The sequence below is a fragment of the Cannabis sativa genome, chromosome 9, assembly GCF_029168945.1.
Source record: "Cannabis sativa cultivar Pink pepper isolate KNU-18-1 chromosome 9, ASM2916894v1, whole genome shotgun sequence".
Taxonomy (NCBI): Eukaryota; Viridiplantae; Streptophyta; class Magnoliopsida; order Rosales; family Cannabaceae; genus Cannabis; species Cannabis sativa.
Genome location: NC_083609.1, coordinates 12,195,515 through 12,218,774, shown reverse-complemented (window position 1 = coordinate 12,218,774; position 23,260 = coordinate 12,195,515). Strand labels below are relative to the sequence as shown.

Genomic DNA, 23,260 nt, shown 5'->3' with positions numbered 1-23,260 from the left:
GTGAAGAAAGACATTCAACAAGAAGGAGTTTCAACACTAAAGAAGGAGAGAAAGAGATCCAGGTTCAGATCTTGATAATACTCTGCGACAGAAAGTATACAAGGGTTAGAGATCTGAACGGAAGGAGACATTTAATTCCGCTGCACCCAATGTAAGGTTTCTCATACTTTGTATGTGTTTATTTCATAATTGTTTTAGAAGTTCATATTTAGGGTGTTAATCAACATACTTGTGAGTAGATCTAAGATCCTGGTAAAATAATTTTTAACAGTATCTATCACAGAAATTAAACATATAGGCTCACCAGGCACACAGATTTGGATGGATCCTATCATGTTACAAGGTCATACACAGATGAAAGAAGAATGTAAAAATTACCTGTTACAAATTATTTACTTGACCTATTGACAATTGAACCATTGGTTAAAATCAGATCATTGGATCTGTCAACAAGTTAACCATGTCAATTTAGATTAAGCAATAGTACGTTTTAGAAAACTTACAAACAATCTAAAACACATACTCCTGCAACAAGTTAGATTTGGATAGTTGGATGTAGGATTTATTTAATTTTTAAATATATTTCAAAAATAATTAAAAAAATTTGGTTTTAAAAAAAAAATTTAAAAATTAAACCTACAATTTTGAAAAATTAGGTTTTAAGTAACCTAAATATCATTTCAAAAAATTTCTAACTTACCTTTTAAATTTCATGTTATTTAATAAATTAAATATTCAATAAAATAGAAAATGGTAAATACATACAATTTTCTGATTTTACAATTTAATTTAAGTCAAAATAACAAAATTTAAAAAAGTTAACAAAAATATCTTATTTCCCTTTTTTTAAAAAAATACCATGATTATAGTGATCTTATTCTAAATAAGGTCAAGTTACCTAAAAAAAATTTAATATCTGACCTTAAAAAAAAAGATAAAATAATCAAATTTTAAAAAATAAGAAAAGAGGTAAGCAAAAACTTGATTTTTTCCTATTTTCAAAATCAAATTTCACTAATATCTAAAATTAATTTTGAAAAATCAAATTAATTTATTTCTGATAATTAGATTTGAAATTTGAAAAACAAAAATCAATATACAAAACTACACAAAATCGGAAGTTAATTCCATGAAATAGCATGAAAAATCGAAGAAAACGAAAAAAAATTGCACGTTGTACGGATGGTATGTGTTGCATACCACCCGCGTGCGCAAGAGGGGTGTCCAGCCTTGATTCACGGCGCAGGGAGGCTGCTAGCAGCCCATCCGCACTCGTGGCTTTAGTGCTCACCACCCCGATTTTTCCAATTTTCAAAAATTCATAACTAATTCAAATTAAATCGAAATCGAGTTCTATAAAAAAGTAAATTCCTTAGAATTTTCCAAACTATCCAATAAAAATAATTCTAGAGACAGAAAAATAACTATTTTTCCCAGAAGTCACAAACAACAATCAAACATCAATATGACATACAAAGCAACATGATACCATCCAAATCACAAACAAATCGTTTTAAGTCCAAATTTCTTTCAAGAAAATCAATTTACCCTGACTCTAATACCAGTTGTTGGAATTATTTTACCAGGATCTTAGATCTACTCACAAGTATGTTTATTTAACAACCTAAATATGAACTTCTAAAACAATAATAAATTAAACACATAAAAGTATGAGAAACCTTACATTGGGTGCAGCGGAATAATATGTCTCCTCCCACTCAGATCTCTCACCCTTGATTCCTTTCTGTCGCAGAGTATAATCAAGATCTGAGCCCGAATGTCCTTCTTTGTTGACTTTGAATTCTTCACAGACTTTCTCACTATGATTGAGGTATTACTTGATGTGTGCGGGCACTACTCTATCACTTAGAGGGTTTCAAAAAACAGAGAGAGAGAGAGAGTGGCGGCTTCAACAGGGATTTTGAGTGAAAGAAAATAATATAAAAGTGTGTGTAAAACCTGAAGCATTTACCTTCTATTTATAGAAGACCACATAGGGTTATGGTTGAATTACTTGGCATTAAAAAATAAAAAATAAATGGGAAAAGGGAAGCAAAGGTGGCTGGCCATAGCATTGTGGAAACAAGCCTTCAACTTTTCCAACTTTCCTTTTCCATCATTTCTAGTTTCCCATTTTCAAAAATTGCCAATTCTCTTATTCAACCACATAATGTCAAATCTAATTATTTAATAATTATAATTAATTATCAAATAATATATTGTCATTTATTTTAGGGTAAATACCATTTTGGACCCTCTGTTTTACAAAAGTTACCAATTGGACCCTGTGTTTTATTAAATGACAAAATGGACCTTGTATTTTCTAAAATAGCACAAATAGGACCCTGAATTGATTTTTCGTCAAAATAAAGTTTAATTATAATCCGATCTAAAAGTGCTATGACAAAACTGTTTACATTTTTTGTATCTTTTCGTATTAAGCATTGCCTTCAAGTTGGTTGTATTAAAAAAAAAGTTGTCAAAAATTAAGCTCAGGGTCTTATTTTTACTATTTTAGAAAATACATGGTCAATTTTGTCATTTAACAAAATACAGGGTCCAATCTGTAACTTTTACAAAACACAGGGTCCAAAATGGTATTTACCCTTTATTTTATTAATCAAAGTTTCCCAATTAATAAATATGCCCTTTAAACTCTCTATTTACTGTTTTACCCTTAATAAGTGATAAATTCTCAAATAAACATAGTCTAACTTTGAGAATTATAATTGATTAATTAAAATCAATTAAATGAGTCTTACAAGTAATATTGTCTCAACTAGTGTGGGGACCATGGGTCTATATATCCGAGCTTCCAATAAGCAGATCAAGAATTTACAACTTAAATTCACTGACTTATTAATTCTTCGTTGAATCCACAAATAGAACTTAGAATTGCACTCTCAGTTATATAGAACGCTCTATATGTTCCACCATATAGACACGTCATTAATTATCCATTGTTATAATCTTAATTTGATCAATGATCCTCTATATGGATGATGTACACTGTAAGGGGATTTAATTACCGTAACACCCTACAATGTATTTTATCCTTAAAACACTTAACCCCGTATAAATGATATTTCAGCTAAGTGAAATGAGTACTCCACCATTTATTTTCGTTTGGTTAAGCTCGAAGGAAATCATCCTTTACTTTCTGTTCGCCAAATAGAAGCTATAGATTCCATATTTATGTTAGCGCTCCCACTCAATTTCACTACCGTGTTCCCAAAATGTACGTATCACCCTGACCCAAAAGTAGGCTTAACTAACAAATCAAAGAACACGAATAATACTCTTGAGATTGAACCTAATCATATCAGGATTTAGATCATTTGATCTAGGATCAACTAAGTGATATTGAATTGAATAGATATTATGGTAAGTTTAATAAATCTATTTCAAAGTTCAATATCGGTCCATTCCAATGCATACTCCATGCATCCAACCCAAGCTTTACTTTAACCAATGTTTTGGAAAGAACATAGCATTTTTCCAAATGCAAGTAAACTCTGTTGTAGATTATCATATCAGTAAAACCCAGTGTTTTGATAAATCTAGCAATCTTTATTCACATAGTCATGTTTACTTTCCACTGTGTTGACAACACAATAAACATGATCAAGTATGTGAAAAGGGTTTGGATGAATTTATAAATTAAATAGACAAACAATTGATAAGGTGAACCAAAACAAACATAAATGAATGAAAAATACTTCTGTTATTTTATTGATATTGAATAATCTGGATTACACTGAAATAGAGTTTTATTTATGGCATAAAACCCAACAGTTTCGTCTGCGACGGATGATGGTCGAGGTGTGGAAGAATTTTGTATTTGCATCTCCAAAACGGAGCCAATTTTCAAGCAATTTTTGCCGTGTAGTCCAAACTTTCAGGAATCTAAAAGGATACTTAAGTTTATTCACTTCGCCCATAACCTGAAGACAAATCGGAGCATGATCAGATCCCACAATTGAATACTTAACCACCCGAGCCTTATGATATTTAGTGCACCAATTTGCATTAGCAGCTACTCTATCCAATCGCTTACGAACCCGATTGTGAGCATTCCTCGAATTTCGCCAGGTGAAAAATCCTCCTTCACAACCCAAATCCACCCCCTCCCGTATTGAAAAAAAACTCCCGAAGGAACTCCCCTTCCTTTCTGTTGAAACTTTGTCCCCCCTCCTTTTCCGAAGCATCAAGAATGACATTGAGGTGTAAAGACCGCTTAGTTTTAATTTGGAAATTAGCAGATAATTAGAGCTTAATTATGAAAATTATTTATCAGTATTGAATTAATTATTTATGACGATTTAGTTGAATTCAGAATGCATTTTATATGTCTTTTTAGAGAAATTTCATAATTTTGCATGTTTTGTGTCCGGCAACATTGGAACGCGGTGTATGGCTATTAGAATCACATCCTATTATTTTTAGTATAGCGAGACAATAAAGTTAGACATTGAGAATGTCGGAATTGGTCGGGATTTTAGAATTTTCTAAAAGACCCCTTAGTGAATTTTATGCATTTTAGTGTATGAGGGGCAAAATGGTCATTTTGCCCCATTAGCTCTTTATCTTTTATGAGTTTTATTAAACTTATTTAAATCAGATTTTTAGTTATGTATAAGCTAATATTACCCTTGATTAACTAAGGTATTATTTTATTTTTATAAAATAAGGAAAAGTGAGTTGAAAAACTAGAAACTCTCTCTCTTCCACCCTCTCTCTCTCTCTCTCTCTCGAAAATCCTAGGGGAGCTAGGGTTGGTGTTCTTCATCTTTTTCCTTTGATTCTCAACTGGTTTTAGTAGTCTCAAGCCAAGGTATAATCTATTTAACTCCCATTCTTGTTTTCTTGAATTTTAAGAAAATGGTATTTTACATGAATTAGAGTTTTGTGTTCTGTAGTGGCTGTTATTATTTGAGTTAGTTTTCTGGAGTTTAAATATGCTTAGAAATGTTTTTTGGAGCAAGAATTAAGGGTTGTTAGTGAGTTTAACCAAGCTTTGAGTTTTAGAACTCAAACTTGGAGCTTTAATGGTGAAATTCAAATCTGAGCTTTGATTGTTGTTTTGCTGCTTGGAATATGTTTATTGGGGTATAATATGTAGGTCTGAAAAGTTTGGTTGGGTTTGGAAACGATTTGGTTAGGGTATGAATTTTTGTTGGTTTTCTGGGTAAAACCGATTAACCGGTTTTACACTGCTTGTAAAACAAGTTACTTGAATTTTGCAGCAAGGGGGAAACCCGTTTTTCAGCATGTCGTTTTGCGTCTGTTTCAGGTTTCTGGTTGGTTGGTTCCCTGCTAGTTTGGGATATTACCATATTAAGCTGCTGTAGATAAGGTTTTGGTTTAAAACCTAGGTCCCGGTTGTGATTTAGCGTATCACTTATCCTCGTGGTTATCGATGTGATTTAGGAGCCTGTAATTCGCCGAGTAGTTGTTCCACTCATGTTGGCTGGCACACCTGAATTCAGAATTGAGGTAAGATTAGTATAATGTCATGCATATGTGATCACATGTTTAGCGTACATGTTAGTTGCCGTCAGAATAACATATCAGGGTATCGGTGAAGTGTACATAGAGTTGCACCGAGATACCAACAGATATATGTTAGGCAAATCTATAGCCATCAGATTAGCATATCAGGGCAATAGTGAGGTGTACATAGAGTTGCACCAAGATGCCAACAGATATATGCTAGGCTATCAGATAGTATGAATTATCTGCTACCAGATCAGTACGACTAGAGTACTGAGTATAGGCTGGATTCGCAGTTAGTCATACTTTGTCGAGAACGTTCCTGATTCAGTTACGGTTATGGTTGGGTGTATAGGCGCCTGATTATAACCTGGGATATTAGTATATTTTATGTTATGCTTTTTTTACTGAGTCTGTTGTACAGTTGCTATTGCTATGTGTAGGTAAGGGCAATGCTAAAGTTGAGCAGCCGTGAGAGCGAGCAGATGAAGATTGTACATGTCGGGGCGGTTAGGCCTGGAGCGTACGATCTTTGGGACATCGAGGCTTTTGCTATGTAGTCGCTGGGCGACAAACTTTTGTTTATGTATATAGTAAACTTTTAAAAAGTATTTTGTAAACGGGATCCCAGAATTTTATATATGTAATACTTTAAGTTTCTAATTAAATAAGCAAATTTTAATTATTCACGATTTTCAATAACCTCGTTGATTAGCAACGAGCTGCACAATACGTTTAAAATCACACTAACATGCCTATGCTAATTAGGGTGTTATATTGAGGTCACCTATAATCACCCACGGGTCATTGCAGCAAGAAATCTTGTTTGTAAGCCATTCCCAGTAAGGTTTTTTCAAGGTGTGATATGGAGTACCATAGACACAAAAGAGGTACCAAGGAGGCAGACCCCCATGAAGTTGCACCTTGACACAGAAACCTGCTTCAAAAACTTCCGTAATATCGCATCTAAAATCTGTTCTCCAAGCCGCACAAAAGCCTCCAGTAATGCCATTTGATAGTATGCAACAGGAATTTACAAATCCCAGTCTATTCATCACACCCACCATAGTATCTTTATCCACCTTAGTCTCCGAGAGAAAAATAATGTCAGCGTTACTGTCTCGAATTAAACCCCTTAGGATTCTCTCCGTCGCGGGTCTACGAAGTCCGCGACAATTCCACAAAAGGCACCTCATAATGACAGCGGGGGCATGCTTGCAGCCAGCAGCCGCCTCCTTGCTTGAACCAAAATTTTGTTTATAAGTAACTTCCACCTCAACATAGTTAGCCAAAATAACTTCTAAATTTCCTTTTGCAGTTGCCTTTTGACTCGCCACTATGTTACATTTCTTCCTACCAGTCCGAGTTTTAACTCATGAGGATCTTTGTAACACCCTAAATAATTAGGCACATTACCCAAAATGCTTATGAAACCCTAATCCCCTAATCGGGATTACTAATTAAAATAGCGCAGAATTTATACTTTTATATTAAACAGACTGAAAATAAACTTGTAATATATTTAAACTTTTCAAAATAGTTGGGATCCCAAAAATATTTACAAACTTATTACAAGTTCTTTCTTACTAGCCGACCTAAGTAGCAAAACAGAATACAAAAGTCAACACTGTTAGACCCATAACCCGTTTGGTCTGAAGTGGCATGAACATGTACATTCTTCGCCCTGCTCTTGAAACTCATGGTTGATCAGCCACTGACTTACCCTTTCCTGCACAGTAGAGCACCCATGAGCCAAGCCCAGCAAGACAGTATAAATCATAACAGATATAATATGCTCATTCACATATGTTTGTATAGCACAGACCTGATCATTATTTCATCATGCCCATTTATGTCTACGTGGCGTAGACCTATGTGTTGCGCTCACACATCTAATTAAATCTACATGACGTAGACCTACGTGTTGCTCTCACACGTCTAATTACAATAAGGCCTTAGAATAGTTCATCTCGGTTCTAGTTACCGAGTCCAACTTGATTATGCCTTGACACATAACCCTTAATCTCAATATGTAACACATAATTATTAATGCCACTGCACTATTTGTCTATTTGCTATAGACCTGCATGTTACGCTCACATGCCTATTTATGTCTACGTGACGTAGACCTACGTGTTGCTCTCACACGTCTATATACAATAAGGCCTCAGTAAGGTTTACCTCGGTTCTGATTACCGAGCCTAACCTGGTTATGCCTTGCTCGCATAACCCTATTCATGTATATACATAACCCATGTATTACGTTCTTTCAATGGTTTATCCTGGTGATATATACCAGGTCTAACCCGGTTATGTCTTATACACATAACTCTTAACATACATGCGTGTGTTCAATATTTACTACAACATATATAATCTTAGGGTAATAACCCTAACTTGCACACTATGTAATCACTCATATAATACATTTCTATATACTTAGATAACATTTACTAAGAGTGTTAACCCTAACTCATGCTTTCACTGGATTCACAATATTCTAGGGTAATAACCCTAGACTGCATTAAAATTAAACTTAGCTTACCGAGTCCAGTTTAATTATGCCTTAAGCGCATAATTCATAATCCCAATATATAGATATATCCGACATGGCATAGTATTAAACAACATATATCACTAGGGTAATAACCCTAGGCTATTAAACCGCTCATGTTAGGGTAATAATCCTAATCCCGGTTGCAATTACTCACATATATCATATTCAACATAAGCCACCGTGCATACTCTACGTGCAAACTATTGTCTTACCTGTTGTCCAGCAATAACAGAGATTCCAAACCCCTGGGTGCTCCTGGTCAGGTGCCGGTAATCCTAGTCACACAACTCGGGATTTCACAAATAGGGTTAATCCCTAATTTCACTTTCACAAAATATAAAGTTGGCATTCAAAATACAGATAATCATAAAGAGCTCGGAACGAGCTTTCCAACGATATAAATAACGTCCAAAACAGAGTCCCGAGTCAAAAGTTATGGCCAAAACAAAATCGGAAAAAAGATGGCTCTCTGCTAGGCTTTATGGCCGCGACGACCATAAATCTGGCCGCGGCCACCCCACTTTACCATATAATCAAACCTTAACCAAACAATACCCAAAATTAATTTCTTACAGATAAAAATCCTCACCACAGAGAGTTAAAACAACAACAACTCTCAAAATCCAAACTACATAATCATTTCTAAATCATGCATTAACCAAGAAAACTCAAGCTCAAGAACTAGAGCTTTATCACCAACTATTCAAACAGTTTTCTAGCCACAAACACTAAATTTAAAACCTGAAATTGCAACCTAGAAACACCATATAATCTCAGCATCAAAGCATTCAACAATTCAAACTCAATTCAACCAAAATTATCATCAATTCACTTAACATGCAACAAGAAAATTCAAAACTTAAGAACATGCTTTTTACCCTAAAATTTCAGCAAGAATTCAATTAAAAGAAATTTGAAAACAACTACCTCAATTCCTTCACACTCCAATTCCAAGCCTCCAAACAAAATTCCCCAACACTTAGGCTTGATTCAAGCAAGCTCCCAATCAATTTTTCCTCAATTTTGAACTAGGTTAGATAGAGAGTGAGAGAGAGAGTTCGGGTGAGTGAGAGAGAGAACTAGAAAATCAATCCCTTTTCCTTTCAAAAACCATTTAATTCAAAGTAAATTAATTATAGTCAAATGACCATTTTGCCCTTAGGGCTATATAACATACATATACATTTTCAAGGGCATAAATGTCATTTCTCACTCAAATATTGCCAAATAAATTTCAAATTATCACATGTCAAATAAAATGCCAAATAATCAATTCAATTTACATTTCGGGCCCGAACCCGGTTCGGCCTGAAATTCCCGAGTGTGACTATACCGCGTCAACCTATCAGAACACACCTGAAAAGACAACACAGGCATACTATATAATAATATAGTTCTATTAAGCACGTAATTAAATTAATCTCAACAATTTACCCTTCTCGGGTCATAATTACCAAAATGCCCCTGGCTCACCAACGAGGTCTTTAACATGTTAAATTTCATATAATTTCACATATATTGAATTATATAATAATATAATTCCTCAATTAACTCATAATTATCTAATTAGGGTTTTGCTAATCCTTTTCTTAATCCCGGGTATTACAATCTTCTTGTGGAACAGAGCTTCTCTTTTCCTCTTGGCTTCCTTCCCCAATTTTCAATCTTAGACGACGATCCCTCATCATGGTAGCCTTCTTTTTACTTGAAAATGTAGTGGTATGAGTGTAATGCAACTGTTGCATTAGTATATATATATATATATATATGTATGTAATTTTTCTTAATACTTGGAATTTTTTCTGATCAACATAATGCTTGGATTATGGATAATAACATCAACGAAACATTATAACAACGTGAAAGCAACATAACTTTATATTGAAATTTTAATACACACTCATTGTTTCATTATAATGTCTAAAAATTCAATTCAACGACCAAAATACAACATAAAAACAATATGAAAGCAACATATTTAAAAATTAAGAAAAATAAACAACAATTTTTCAATTCTACAACAACTTAAAAATAATATTTTATGAAATATTAATTTTCAACTGCAATTAAACATGAGACTTCTATTATCCTTGACTTTTTAATTTCTTTTTTAATGTTGAAAATTATGAATAATATTTATCATACTACTAAAAAAATAATTTAATCATTTTTAGATAGAATGAGTCAAGATGTTGTTGATACTATAATATTTTTTTTCTCGTGGTCAATATAATTATCTCTTTATTTCATTATTTGTTATTCTTAATGAAAGAGACATATTCGTCATGACATTTGTGTTGTTATTACATTTTTTGTACAGTTTTTATTTTAAGATCATGGACAACAACAAAAAAGAAACATGACAACAACGTCAAAACAACACAATTTTATTTTACAAATTTAACACATATTTATTGTAATTATTACACTATTCAAAAAATTCATAAACTGATTTTCATTTGCGATTTTTGAAAAGCACCAAAATACACTTTAAATGAACAAAAACTACATATATATATATATGTGAATCAACCATATATAAACAAGGGGTTTTTTTATTTTTACACTTTAAAACAATTTTTTTTTTTTTGCATTTTTACGGAATTCTACATTGAAATCCCTATTGCAACTAGCGCTACAACTTAAATTGCAATAAAAAAATCGTACAGAAATCCCTATTGCAACTAGTGCTGCAACCACTTTAGAAACTCAAACCATAAATTTTAAAAAAAAAATTTAAAAATAGTATATGGGGTAATTTCCCTAAAAACAATTGGCTAATAAATTAATTAAAGCAAACATACTAAATAACATCATGTTTGTTTCTATTTTCTTTTCATTAAATAAAAAATATCCCCAAATTTTTTGGGCAGATACACATTTATAGAGATTTCCCCTCAATTGTTGATCTTCTCTCGTGAGCTTTCATAGAGATCTCTCATCATTGATCACCTTGTCATGGCTTAATATCAAAGCAAAGTTCCTCGTCGGTGTTCATGAAGATTGACAAAAGCTTTTTGCTAGCATTTATGGTAATCAATAAAAACTTTTACATCGTTGGTAGTATTGTTGATTTCAGATATAAAATCATTTGGAGAAACTTTGTCAATTATAGAGCAACTTGTTTATTCTATTTACTAGAAGAAGTAATTTAGGGAAGGTCTCCTATAGACCATATTTTTGAAAAGAAAAGTTAAGTTTTTCTATTTTTGTTTATTTCTCCATATAGTAATAAAAAAAAGTAATATTTTGACTTAATAAACCTATAACATTTAAAATTCCAAAAAAAAAAAAGAATTACTATTAGAATACATTGAAAAGATCATACTAATTTTTATTTTGCAAGATAGATATGCTCATATTATATAGTAAGATAACAAAAAATATCCTTTTATAAGACAACATCAATTGAGTTTGGTTTATTTGTGATTATTATGTTGTTAGACAAAATAATATTAGAATAAAATTTTAGAATTAAGGAGTCACTCTACAATTGAAACATTAAGAAACAACTAAATTATAAGGTTTATATCATTTTAAACTCTATATTTTTACTAATGATTAGTTTGGACCCTACATTTTGAATCTTGTACTTGTTGGGTTTTGTGCCCTAAATAAAACTCATTTCAATATAATCATATTTTACTAGTTAATAAAGATCAGAAATAACATTTTATGTTGCATAGTTCACATGATTTATTTCATGATTGTTTAATGTATAAATTCTATTAAGTCCAGAACATATGAATTTGTTAATGATTATAGTGTTGTCAGCACAGTGGAATATAATCATGATAATATGTTTGAAAGTTTAATTCCCTGATTTGTCAGTTCACTGGATTTAGACTGGCATGATAATCAGCGATAGGTATTCTTACACCTTGGATAAGTGGTATGTCCTTTCCAGGGCATTGGCAAAGTTTACCAATATCGAATGTATGGAGTATACATCGGAAGGGACCGATATTGAACTTTGATTAGATATGTTAAATTTACCGTAATATTTATTCAATTAAATATCACCTAGTTGATCCTAGATCAAATGATCTTAATCCTGACATGATTAGGTTCGATCTCAAGAGTATTATTCGTGTTCTTTGATTTGTTAGTTAAGCCTACTTTTGGATCAGGGTGATACGTACATTTTGGGAACACGGTAGTACAATTGAGTGGGGGCGCTAAACATAGATATGGAATCTATAACTTCTATAGGTATTTAAAAGTGAAACGATGATTTCCTTCGAGCTTGGCTAAACAGACATAAATGGTTGAGTACTCATTTCACTTCACTGAAATATCATTTATACGGAGCTAAGTGTTTTAAGGATAAAATACATTGAAGGGTGGAACGATAATTTAGTCCCTATACAATGTAGATCATCTATTAGAGGATCATTGATCAAATTAGGATTATGACAATGGATAATTTATAGCATATCTATATCGTGAAACATATAGAGCGTTCTATATGACTGAGAGTGCAATTCTGAGTTCTATGCGTGGATTCAACAAAGAATTAATAAGTCAGTGAATTTACTTGGTAAGTTCTTGGTCTGCTTATTGGAAGCTCGGATATATAGGCCCATGGTCCCCATACTAGTTGAGACCATACTTCTTGTAAGACTCAGTTAATTGATTTTGATTAATCAATTATAATTCTGAAATTAGACTATGTATAGTTTATGAATTTTCACTAAGCAAGGGCAAAATTATGAAGAAAAGATATTCTAGGTTTTATTTGTTAATTAAGAGACTTTATATGTCTAATTAATAAATATATTAAATGACAATATTATTTTATAATTAATTTTTAGTTATTAAATAAATAGAATTGGCATTTAAACGGTTAAATTGGAAAATTAGCGTTTTTGAGAAAATGGAATGGAAAAATGACAAAATGGCAAAACTGCAAAGTGGGGCCCAATCCACAATCCATGGCTGGACACACTTAGTGTAATTTACCATTTATTTTTCTATTATTTTAATCCCAAATAATTCTAACCTAAACCTAGGTAGTTACCTATAAATAAGTAGTGATGGCTTCAAGAAAAAGATGATGCATCTCATTCCTTCAGAGAAAAATTCTAAGCTTTCTACCTATACCCTAGCCGCCACTCTCCCTTCTCTTTTCTTCTTCAATTTTCGAACTTTGAGTGAATGAGTGAGTGCCCACACACATCAAGTGGTATCTCAATCATAGTGTGGAAGATTGTGAAGAATCCAATCAACAAGAAGGAGAATCAGCATCAAGGAAGGAGAGAAAGAGATCTAGGTTCAAATCTTGATAATGCTCTGCTACATAAAGGAATCAAGGGCTAGAGATCCGAACGAAAGGAGTCATTATATTCCCCTGCACCCAATGTAAGGTTTCCTTAAACCCTTATGTGTTTATTTCATTGTTTTAGAATTCATATTAGGAAGTTAATGAAACATACATGGTAGTAAATCTAGATCCTGATAAAATATATCCAACAGTACTTTCTAAAAGATTACAAATAGGATCCTAATTTCTAAGGTCAAATATTTTTTTGATATGACTAGAATACCCTTAGTTATAAAAAGAGTTGTACTATTTAAAACCTTATATTTTAGTAGAGTATTTTGCGGCTGAATTCTCCCAACTATTATTTTACTTGCGCTTAACCCTTCAATCTCAAATTTCGGTGGTAAAACTCTCCAAACAACTGTTCTGTTAGCAAATTTAAGGTGTCATATATTTAGCACAGTTAAGTGCCAATATGGATTGCTTATGTGTAAATTTTTGTACACGTGTCACATTTATATTAGTCCACATAATACTATTATTTAAAATATTTTTCAAAATTTATTTTAAAATAAAATAATAATCATTTTAAAATTAAAAAAAATGTCATTTAAAATAAAATAAAATTAATTAATTTAACATACCAAAAATTAGGAGTGTTCATCAAACTGCTCAAACTGCCCGCACCGCACCACACCGCAAAAAATACGGTTCGAAATTCTTTGCGGTGCGGTAGGGGTTTGAATTTTTCCTAAACCGCGTGGTGCGATGCGGTTTGCAGTTTTGAATTGTTAATATGCGGTTCAAACCGCACCGCACCGCATATTATAAAAGTACCAATTTTTATATTTATTTAGGGAATAATTACATAAGGCACCATTTTTTTGTAAAATAATTTTTTTTTTACGTTCAAAGAATGTTTTTTTTTTTACATTTTTACGATTTTTTAAAAAATAACACGAAAACAACATAAAATCAACAAGAAAACTCCATAAAAGTAACATGAAAATAACATCAAAATAACATACAGATAACAAAAAATTAACAACAAATTAACAAGATTACAACATAAAAATATCGTATTTTCTGTAAATAAAATCAAAAATATTGTAAAAATATTTAAAATTTCGTGAAATCGTATTTTTGTAATTTTTTTGTTATTTTTATGTTTTTGTGAAATAATCCCTTTATTTAGGTCCAATATGTGAAAGTCCAACCTAAGCCCACTAATTATTGTATTGTTGAAACTTGCAACTTTTTGAGGAAATTACACTCTATACCTTTTTTATATTGTCCTCTTTTATTTTTACCATATTTTTTAAAGTCTATCATTTTTACCTCTTTTTTCAAAATATTGTACCAATTTTGCCCATATCACTTCAAGATGATCTCCATGTGACTCTCTTATGTCAGGATATTTTGGGTACAATACATATAAAAAGAAGTATATTTTAATTAAATATAAAATTAGAGATAAATTTCATTAATTGATTAATAAAAGTGGTATTTTTCAACTTACCCCAAACTTTTTTTTCATATTTATTTTCAAGCCTTATGGTATTTTTGACAAGTGTTGCTCAAACTTTGTTATATTTGTGATAGTTTGATTATTTAGTGATAGTCCAAACCGCATATACCGCACCGCACCATTTTTTGCAGTACAGTTTTTGCGGTTTTTTAGTTTCACGGTGCAGGTGCGGTTTGGGAAATTAAAAAAACCGCATATGCGGGATGGTTTTAAAAAAAGTCAAAAACCGCACCGCAAACACGCCTACCAAAAATCATAAAAATAAAACCCAAAAAACTTTTCATCTATTTCTCAACCGCCATAGTTCTCAGTTCCCTCATGGTGCGGCATCCCTACTAGTTCCGGTGGAGCTGCATCCCGTCACCTGCAAGCTTAGGAGACGACACAATCAACAACCCCAATCCTAGAATCGCAATCCCCCTTTCTCATTTCATCCCATATTTGCTCACAATCTCCCGTTCTTTAAAATAAGAAATATATATTTATATATATTTCTAAAAACGTTTTATTAAATATTTTAATTAAAAAATTAATTTATTAAGATATATAATTAATTTAAGTCTAAAAAAAAATTACCTGTTAGTAACCTGCTATAGCAGGTCATATAAAAATGTAACCATTATGGTTACATTTTTATTGTAACCATTGAATACTCATATAAATATAATAAGTATAGCTCTTTACACCACCTTTTTTAACACTTTTTTCACTCTATGACATTATTTTTGTAAAAAAAAATTACAAGCACTTATTCTATATCTTTTTCTCTCTTTTACATTTTCTTACTACACACATTCAAACTATTTCATACTAATTTTCATTAATTAATCACATGTTATAAAAGTATCTTAATTAATTTTTTTATCGTTTACCAATAACATTCTTTTCTTAGACATTTTTTCTTATATTTTTTAACGCTCTTTCTCTTTCTTACGAAAAATTAGGAGCACTCCTCTTATATCTTTATCTTTTTTACATGATTAATAAAAGTAATATTTTTTTATGTTTTGTACTTTATTCGGAGTTCATTTATGAATGATTTGCATATTGCAACGAGGTCAATGTCTTGTTATTTTTTTTGTTATTTTGTAGCTATCTTTTCGTTGTTTTATAGTTATTTTTCATGTTGTTGTTTATGTATTTTATAGTTATTTTTATGTGTTTTTTTTATTGTACAACAATTTTTTAGTTTATGTGCATTAGTTATAATGCATATTTTCAGTTTATTATCAATAAAGATATCTCTAATTCTCATTATCAATAAAGATGGGTGACAATGCTTTTAAATTGGAGTATACCCAAGTTCACAATGAACTTATGATTGGAATTAGTATAAATCTCGTGTGTTGTTGTGTCTCAAAGCTATTTAGATTCATCTGTGTTATATTTTTTCTAATTTAATGTGTTTGCTAGTTTTTTGTTCTTGATTTTTTTATTTTAATTTAACTTTTATTTATTTTAGTGTGATTTGCTGAAATTACAAAGATTAATTTCTACACATGAGAGCTAAATTTCCTAAACTTTTACCTCCTATTACAATTTACGTCAGAACATTTTTGCCAAATTGAATTACAAACCATCCAAAATGGAACAAACTCTACAAAGTACACTTCGGGATACACAATTATTCTGCAATTACAATGAAAAAAAAATATGTATTTTCTTATTTTTTTTTTAAGAAAAAAAAAAAAGAAACTCTGAGATGGGTTGAGTCAGAAATTAAGCTGCGTCAAGATTTTGACCACATTGTCATGAAAAAAAAAAATAATAAAAAATCTGCATATTTCTTCTTGTTGGTATTGTTGGGCAATTAGTACCTATTTCCATGAGACTGCAGCCACACAAAAAAGGTAAATAAATAAATAAATAAATAACCATTGAATATGATGAGACTCTAATATCTATAATCACATAAATTTTAAGTGGTAATAGTAAGAATACTCACATCATAGGCCACAACAGATTTGCAGTAGTAATTTGTTGTGTTAGTGAGCAGTGTACTAGTTGAGCCACACTCACTGTCCTTAAGAGAAACAAAGGACCTGTCAAGCTTGATTGACCATGGATATTGGTAGTTTTGAGAGGCTGCACCAACATGTGAAGATGACCTTTGCATCCTCACAGCTCTTGGCACATTCCTTCCTTCTATAGATGTCCTGCGCCGGCTGCTGGGTGGCCTTTCCAGTGTCTCTGGCCTTTGCTTTGGTGCACTCTGTGACCTGACCTTGGCAATTGAAGATTTTGTGTTTGACATGTAATTTGGATACAATGGGTAGTCATGATGATAAGAGAGTGATTCTTCGTCTTCTTCTTCTTCATAGTCTGGCCTTGGAAAGGCAAATGGTAGCTTTGATGGGTCAGGTTTGGAAATTGCGCAGTAGTAATGAGGACTACTTTGAGCTGTGCCAAATGTGTAGTCTTCGAAATGTCCACTGCAAGCTCTTGGACTCATGTCTGTAAGTGCTGATGGTGCTGGTGACACCTGCTGGTGGTGGTGGTAATTTTCTTGTCTTGAGCTTTGTCGATTATTAGATGAAAATTGCTTATTTTCTGTTTGTGATTGAATTGAATAGCTGCTTCTGCTCTTTGTTGATCCCTTTGATCCGCCGAGATCCATCTCTACTATCTTGATGTTTTCTTCCATGCCTATGTCTGTGTCCTGTTTGAAAGAATCCCGCAATGAAAAATTCATCATTATTTTAAGGAAATATGAAAAGGGTTTATTTCTATCTGTTACAAAAATTATTAAATAAAAGTTCTTTGAAGATTGAGAAAGAGATTGATTACTCTTACATTATATGGATTAGTCCTGAGCCAATTGTCCTGTACTGATTTTCTGTGTGCAGTAGAAGGTCTATGATTAGTGATAGATTTTGTATCATCATTCATTCGGATCCTCTGAGCTCGAGCTCGTGCTTGGGCTGTTACCAAGGCTTGCATACACCGGAGAGTAGCCTTAGCTTGTTTCCTCACAAGATGACCTCTCACCAATGCCTGCAACTTCACCAATCCTTTCAATGCACACAATGCTTTTCTTGCCTGTGATGCCACCAATAAAATAGTTCCTATCAATCTCTAACATCATGTATTCACATTCTACCTTTAAAAGACATGAATTTCTATTCTCATACCAGATAAGAGCGGAAATAAGATTGAATTTTTATGGCTGCGGCCTCTTCAACTGCAATGTCATTCCCTCCTTCATTGGCTACCGCAGTTAACTGAATCACAGCAGCCGCAGCCTGTGCTGCAGCCACTGCTGCATCAGCAGCTGCAGCCGTGGCTACTGCAACAGCCATGGCATGCTTTTTCTGCTCATTCTCGGCTTCAATTGCAGCCTGTAGAACACTTGGTGGAGTCATGGAGAACTGTTCTGTAGAATTTATCTCCTTTGGAGTGGCTGCAGCGGCGGTGGCAGATGATCTTCGAAAACTCCATCTTCTTTTCTCCTTTGGTGTTGGTTGTGGTATTGATATTGGAGTTTTGGGACTGTCAGTGGCAAGTGGAGAATACTCCTTCTCCTTAACATCCTTGTCCTTCTTCCCTGTCAAGATACTTCTTAGCCATTTGCTTGTTTTCCCCATCTTTGTCAAACCAAGTTCCTTCTAAGCAAGCATAATTGTGTGACCACAAACGCTAAAGAGGAAGACTAAGAAAGAAACAAGTCATATATTGCAAGATCTTTCACAAAGAGAAAATGGTTTTGTCTTTGTCAGGTCGATTAGGCAAGGCTAGTTTAGGTAGTGAGGAAAGAAAGAAAGAAACAAAGAGGAAGCTCGCCAGATAAGACAGTTGCCAGCAATCTCTTTCAAGATTAAATGGTAAATATATTGTTATTCCTTACCTTTGCTTGGCAACAATCTTAGATTCTCATTTTCTTTCTCATATATCTCACCTTGTTCTAATCCATTTTCATCAAGGGTGTTTTGGTAAACAGTTCATACATTGGTTGATATGGGGCATGATGGGATAGGATCAGAAACCATGTGGAGTTGGGACAAGAAGCTGGAGAATCCTTGTAAAATACTCAATTTCTAAGGGTGGGGGAAGCTGCCCAGTTGGGGTCCCAATTTGAAGACTGTGGGGTCCATTCCACCAAGTGATATGAGGAAATGTTTCTTTATTTTCTTTGGCACGTGCACACTACTACTTCCACCAAGCTAGTAGTAAATGGATTAATAGAAAAAATCACAGTATAAAGCTTACCTAAGATAATTATTCTATTCTAAGACCCTATTAGAAGGCACCCGCACCCTTCTATTTATCTTTACATATCCAATTCCATGGGGTAGATTCTCTGCAAACTTGTGACTAGCAAAGAGAATGTAAGTAGAGATTTTTGTGTGACTTGGTAGAAGAAAATTTTTAAGGACAATTTCAGAGAGTTTTAAGTGCATTTAGTGTCACTTAGGTAAGCTCTTGATTTTGGTACTTAAAAATGGTCACCCCTATTTATATATGAGTCCACCTAGAAAGTTAGGAAAAACAACAAATCCAATGAATTTTGAATCAATATGGTTTAATATCTTCTGAAGAAGAATAAATAGTAAAACAAAAACGTTAAATGCATTTGGCAACATTTGAACATTTAATTTAGTCTTGAAATTTTGAGCAATAAGTATTAATAACTCTCTTACAACCTTTAATATAATATTGTCCTTTTCTAAATAATCAGCCATTTCTTTTCTATTAGTAGGTGTAAGTAGAGGCCAATAAACCCATACACCAACGAATCCAGCCATGCATATCTTTATAATTATAACATAAATTAATCAATAAAGACATATATATACATAGATATATTTGTTGATGTTGTAGTAAAGTGTTTCTTTTATCAATTATTAGCACATATATTATATCTAAACAATGTCAATGAAAATATATGTTCGATTAATTCACATGAACAAAGAATCAACAGGGTGATTCAGCCTGTTGAACAGGTGGTGGTTAGTACATGAATGCTAAATTAATTGAGTTTTGGCCTTATCTAAAATACCCATCTGCGATGGGTAAGATTTAATAGTATTATTATTACACATTATTTTTCTGTATTCTAACAATGAAATAATTGGTTGGCAATCACATGGCCATGTTTATATACACCCCCTTTGACCAAATTGTTTGCTTCAGGGAAACAATCTTCTCAGACTTGTTCATTTTCTCTTATAATTAACACCCTTAATTAATTAAATTAATTATAGCATAATGACACATCTAATTAATAAGCATACGTCAGTACTCCTCTCTCTCTCTCTCACAAATAAAATATGCATGAACAAATCTCAGAAGGGAACTTAGTTAATTTGCCTTAAAGTTATTAAACAAGTATTGGTTTACATTTTTTTAAAATGTTTTTCTTATTAAATAAGGTTTTTTCATCATGGCATTGCCCATTGGATAGTATTTTAATGGGGGTGTTGATCAAGTATTGCATAGTTATAAATGTCCAAGAATGAGCTACCAACAATTGTCTTTGAAGCATATCTTTAACCAATAATATTGCTATTGGCACATGATCCAAGGAAAGAAAAATAAATAAGAGAATGATAAAATTGGATGTACTAGCATAAAAAATTGAAAAACAATTTAAATTTAATCCTGCATGAGAAAATTAAAAGGCATTAGTAATTAAATATGAAAAGTTAATGGTAATTATTAAGTGATAAACCTCAACATTTAATATGTTCAAGCTTTTGTTTCAAATTTCAACTCAAATTTAAACACATTAAGTAAATATCCATAAAATGCTATTTAAATCTCACTTTCAATAGTGGAGTGTATTAATATTTTAATATTATATTCTTAATATTAGAGAAAAAAATCTGAACCAATAAAATTGGATGTGAACCAATAAAATTGGATGTTATTCATGTGAGCATAATATTCTTCATAAGACATTCTTTGTATTCAATAGAAATACATGATTAATAAGACAATAGAGATTAAATCAAGATATATTGGATGGATACTATTAGTCAACACAATGGAAAGCTACAACAAGGAACACAAAACAAATAAAAATTGCAACTCCTAAATTAATAACAATAACTGTTTAATTAAAGATCAAACATATACCTTAATAAATTTGGATTTTGCTAATTAAAGAATCACCAAATGGATTAAATATATTCATGCATGTGAAACATCCTCCTATATAGTCCTTCCACTTGTTTGTGTAAATATAAATATCACATTTTATATGTCTTGGTGCACATGCATATATCAGTTCAATATATATAACTAATGATAAAAAAAATGAGTGTATGTTAAATATTTTTAATATAGTGTAAAAGAGATATATTTTGATAAACTTTTTTATTTAATTAATTAAATTAAACATAAAGACTTAAATTTCTTTTTTATTATTGATCATTAGATTCAATTGAAAGAAATTATTCTATGAAAGATAAAAGTATATAAGATCGATTTGCAATGTGGAAAAATAAAGATATCGAGGGTATATGCAAACGATAATAGAGATCGTAATACCACCAGCCATTGATATTTTGAGCGTCAATCCCAGTGTTTGTTCGGAATGGGTAATCTGGCTTACAAGCTCTTTCTACTCTTTTAGATGGAATTTTACTATTTACACAGAATGAGTGAGGAACTCGAGGATCGAGACTCTATATTTATAGGTGAGATACTTCATCAATATCTGTGCCACATAAATTGTTAGAATATTTTGACAATTAATTTAAAAAATCAAAACAGAAAATGAATGATTCAGTAAATCAAAAACTGACCATATTTAAAATATTCATACTTCACATATTTATTTGTAATCAAATAAAGTTAGAGAGATGTTTAACATTATCTTTATACCTAGAAAATTAATTTGAATAATTTTTTTACAAATATAAAAATATTCTAATATTTTTCCACTTAGTCAACATTTAGATTTACCAATTAAATACAATATTTCTCATTACATAATAAACATATGAATTATAATGATTGGTCCTCATTATATATCGAGTATTATCTTCTATGTGTTACAATATATTCATTATATAACTATATATTTTATGTGACAATGTACTTAAGCGAACAAACCCCAAACCTTATATATGTTTATTCTAGTCCTCTAAAATTTTCTCAAATTTAAAGCTAAGATGAGCATAAAATATATGAGAAAATATCAAAATAAGAGTTTCAGTAATAATAACTTTATTTGTAAAAATTATATAAGGGAAGCAAGTCCCATATTCTCTATATGATCCTTGAATTTATGCGGTGGTAAGCCTTTTTCATAAGATTGTCAATCATTAATTCAGTGCTAGTGTATTGAATGATCACTTTATTTTTTTTAAACACATTCTCTAATAGTTAAGTACTTAATGTCGATGTGCTTGCTTTGACTTCCACTTTTGTTGTTCTTAGCCAAGAAAATAACAGGTGAATTGTCACAAAACATTCTTAATGGCCTTGATATGGAATCAACAACTCTAAGGCATGAAATAAAACTCTTTAGCCACACACCACGTGATGTAGCCTCAGAACAAGAAACAAACTCAACTTCAATAGTAGAAGTAGCGGTTAGTGTTTGTTTGTTACTCCTCCATGACACAGCTCCACAACTAAACATTAACATGTAAGTAGATTTTGATTTACGTGAATAAGTACAACCAACAAAATCTGAATCTGAGTAGCCAACTACTTTTAAATTGTCCATTCCTTTAAACATAAGTTTGTAATACTTAGTACCTTGAAGGTACCTCATAACATTTTTTGTAGCTTTCTAGTGGTCTATCCTTGGGTTACTCTAAAATCTTCCTAAAACTTCAATAGAATAAGCAATGTCGGGTCTTCGCACGCCTGAGAATACACTAGGCTTCTGACAGCTGAATCATAATGAATGTTATTCATTTCTTCTCTTTCAAACTCATTATTTGGACACTGGCTCATATTCAATTTTGTTATAATTTTATGCCCTAAATAAAACTCAATTTCATTGTAATTTTATTTACTTTCAATAAACATCAGAAATCATATCACGACTTAGCCATATGCTTTGTTCACATGTTTTATTTATAATTATAAGTTTAATATTAGGTTCTACTAAATTTAAAATATATTGTTATTCACAATTACAGTGATGTCATCACAGTAGAAAGTAATTGTGATTATATGCTTCAAATTATTTAGTCCCTCGATTTATTAGTGCACTAAATTTACACTGACATGTTAATAAGTGATGAGATTTGCTTACACTTAGATAAGTGGAATGTATTTTCCAGGGAATTAGTGATGTAAACTAGGATCAGATGTATTGGCTATAGTGAAAAATATGCATAACCTTACTATTGTCCCAATTTTTGGCCACTTGACGTGGCATGTCCACGTGGCCAATATTAGTGCCATGTGGGAGTACATCTCGCCAACAAGAAGGCCAAGCCATCTACTCACTTGAACTAAC

At 31.9% G+C, this 23,260-nt stretch overlaps 1 protein-coding gene and 1 long non-coding RNA gene across 3 annotated transcripts; one reads left to right on the top strand and one right to left on the bottom strand.

The window, feature by feature from the left end:
- Positions 1-16,386: 16,386 nt before the first annotated feature.
- LOC115722795 (protein IQ-DOMAIN 19) lies at positions 16,387-18,767 on the bottom strand. Of its 2 annotated transcripts, XM_030652122.2 has the most exons (4): positions 17,973-18,764; positions 17,635-17,880; positions 16,787-17,500; positions 16,387-16,672 (listed from the first exon to the last, which is right to left on the bottom strand). In XM_030652122.2, exons 1-4 carry the CDS (start codon positions 18,423-18,425, stop codon positions 16,652-16,654), a joined length of 1,434 nt encoding a protein of 477 aa, XP_030507982.2. In that variant the 5' UTR covers positions 18,426-18,764; the 3' UTR covers positions 16,387-16,651. The 2 variants fall into 2 exon arrangements, with proteins under 2 accessions (XP_030507982.2, XP_060960432.1); XM_061104449.1 differs by having other exon boundaries at positions 16,387-17,500; positions 17,973-18,767.
- LOC115722796 (uncharacterized) lies at positions 18,534-19,639 on the top strand. The gene is made up of 2 exons (XR_004012854.2): positions 18,534-18,662; positions 18,762-19,639. It is a non-coding gene; the product is annotated as an uncharacterized LOC115722796 (long non-coding RNA).
- Positions 19,640-23,260: the final 3,621 nt, after the last annotated feature.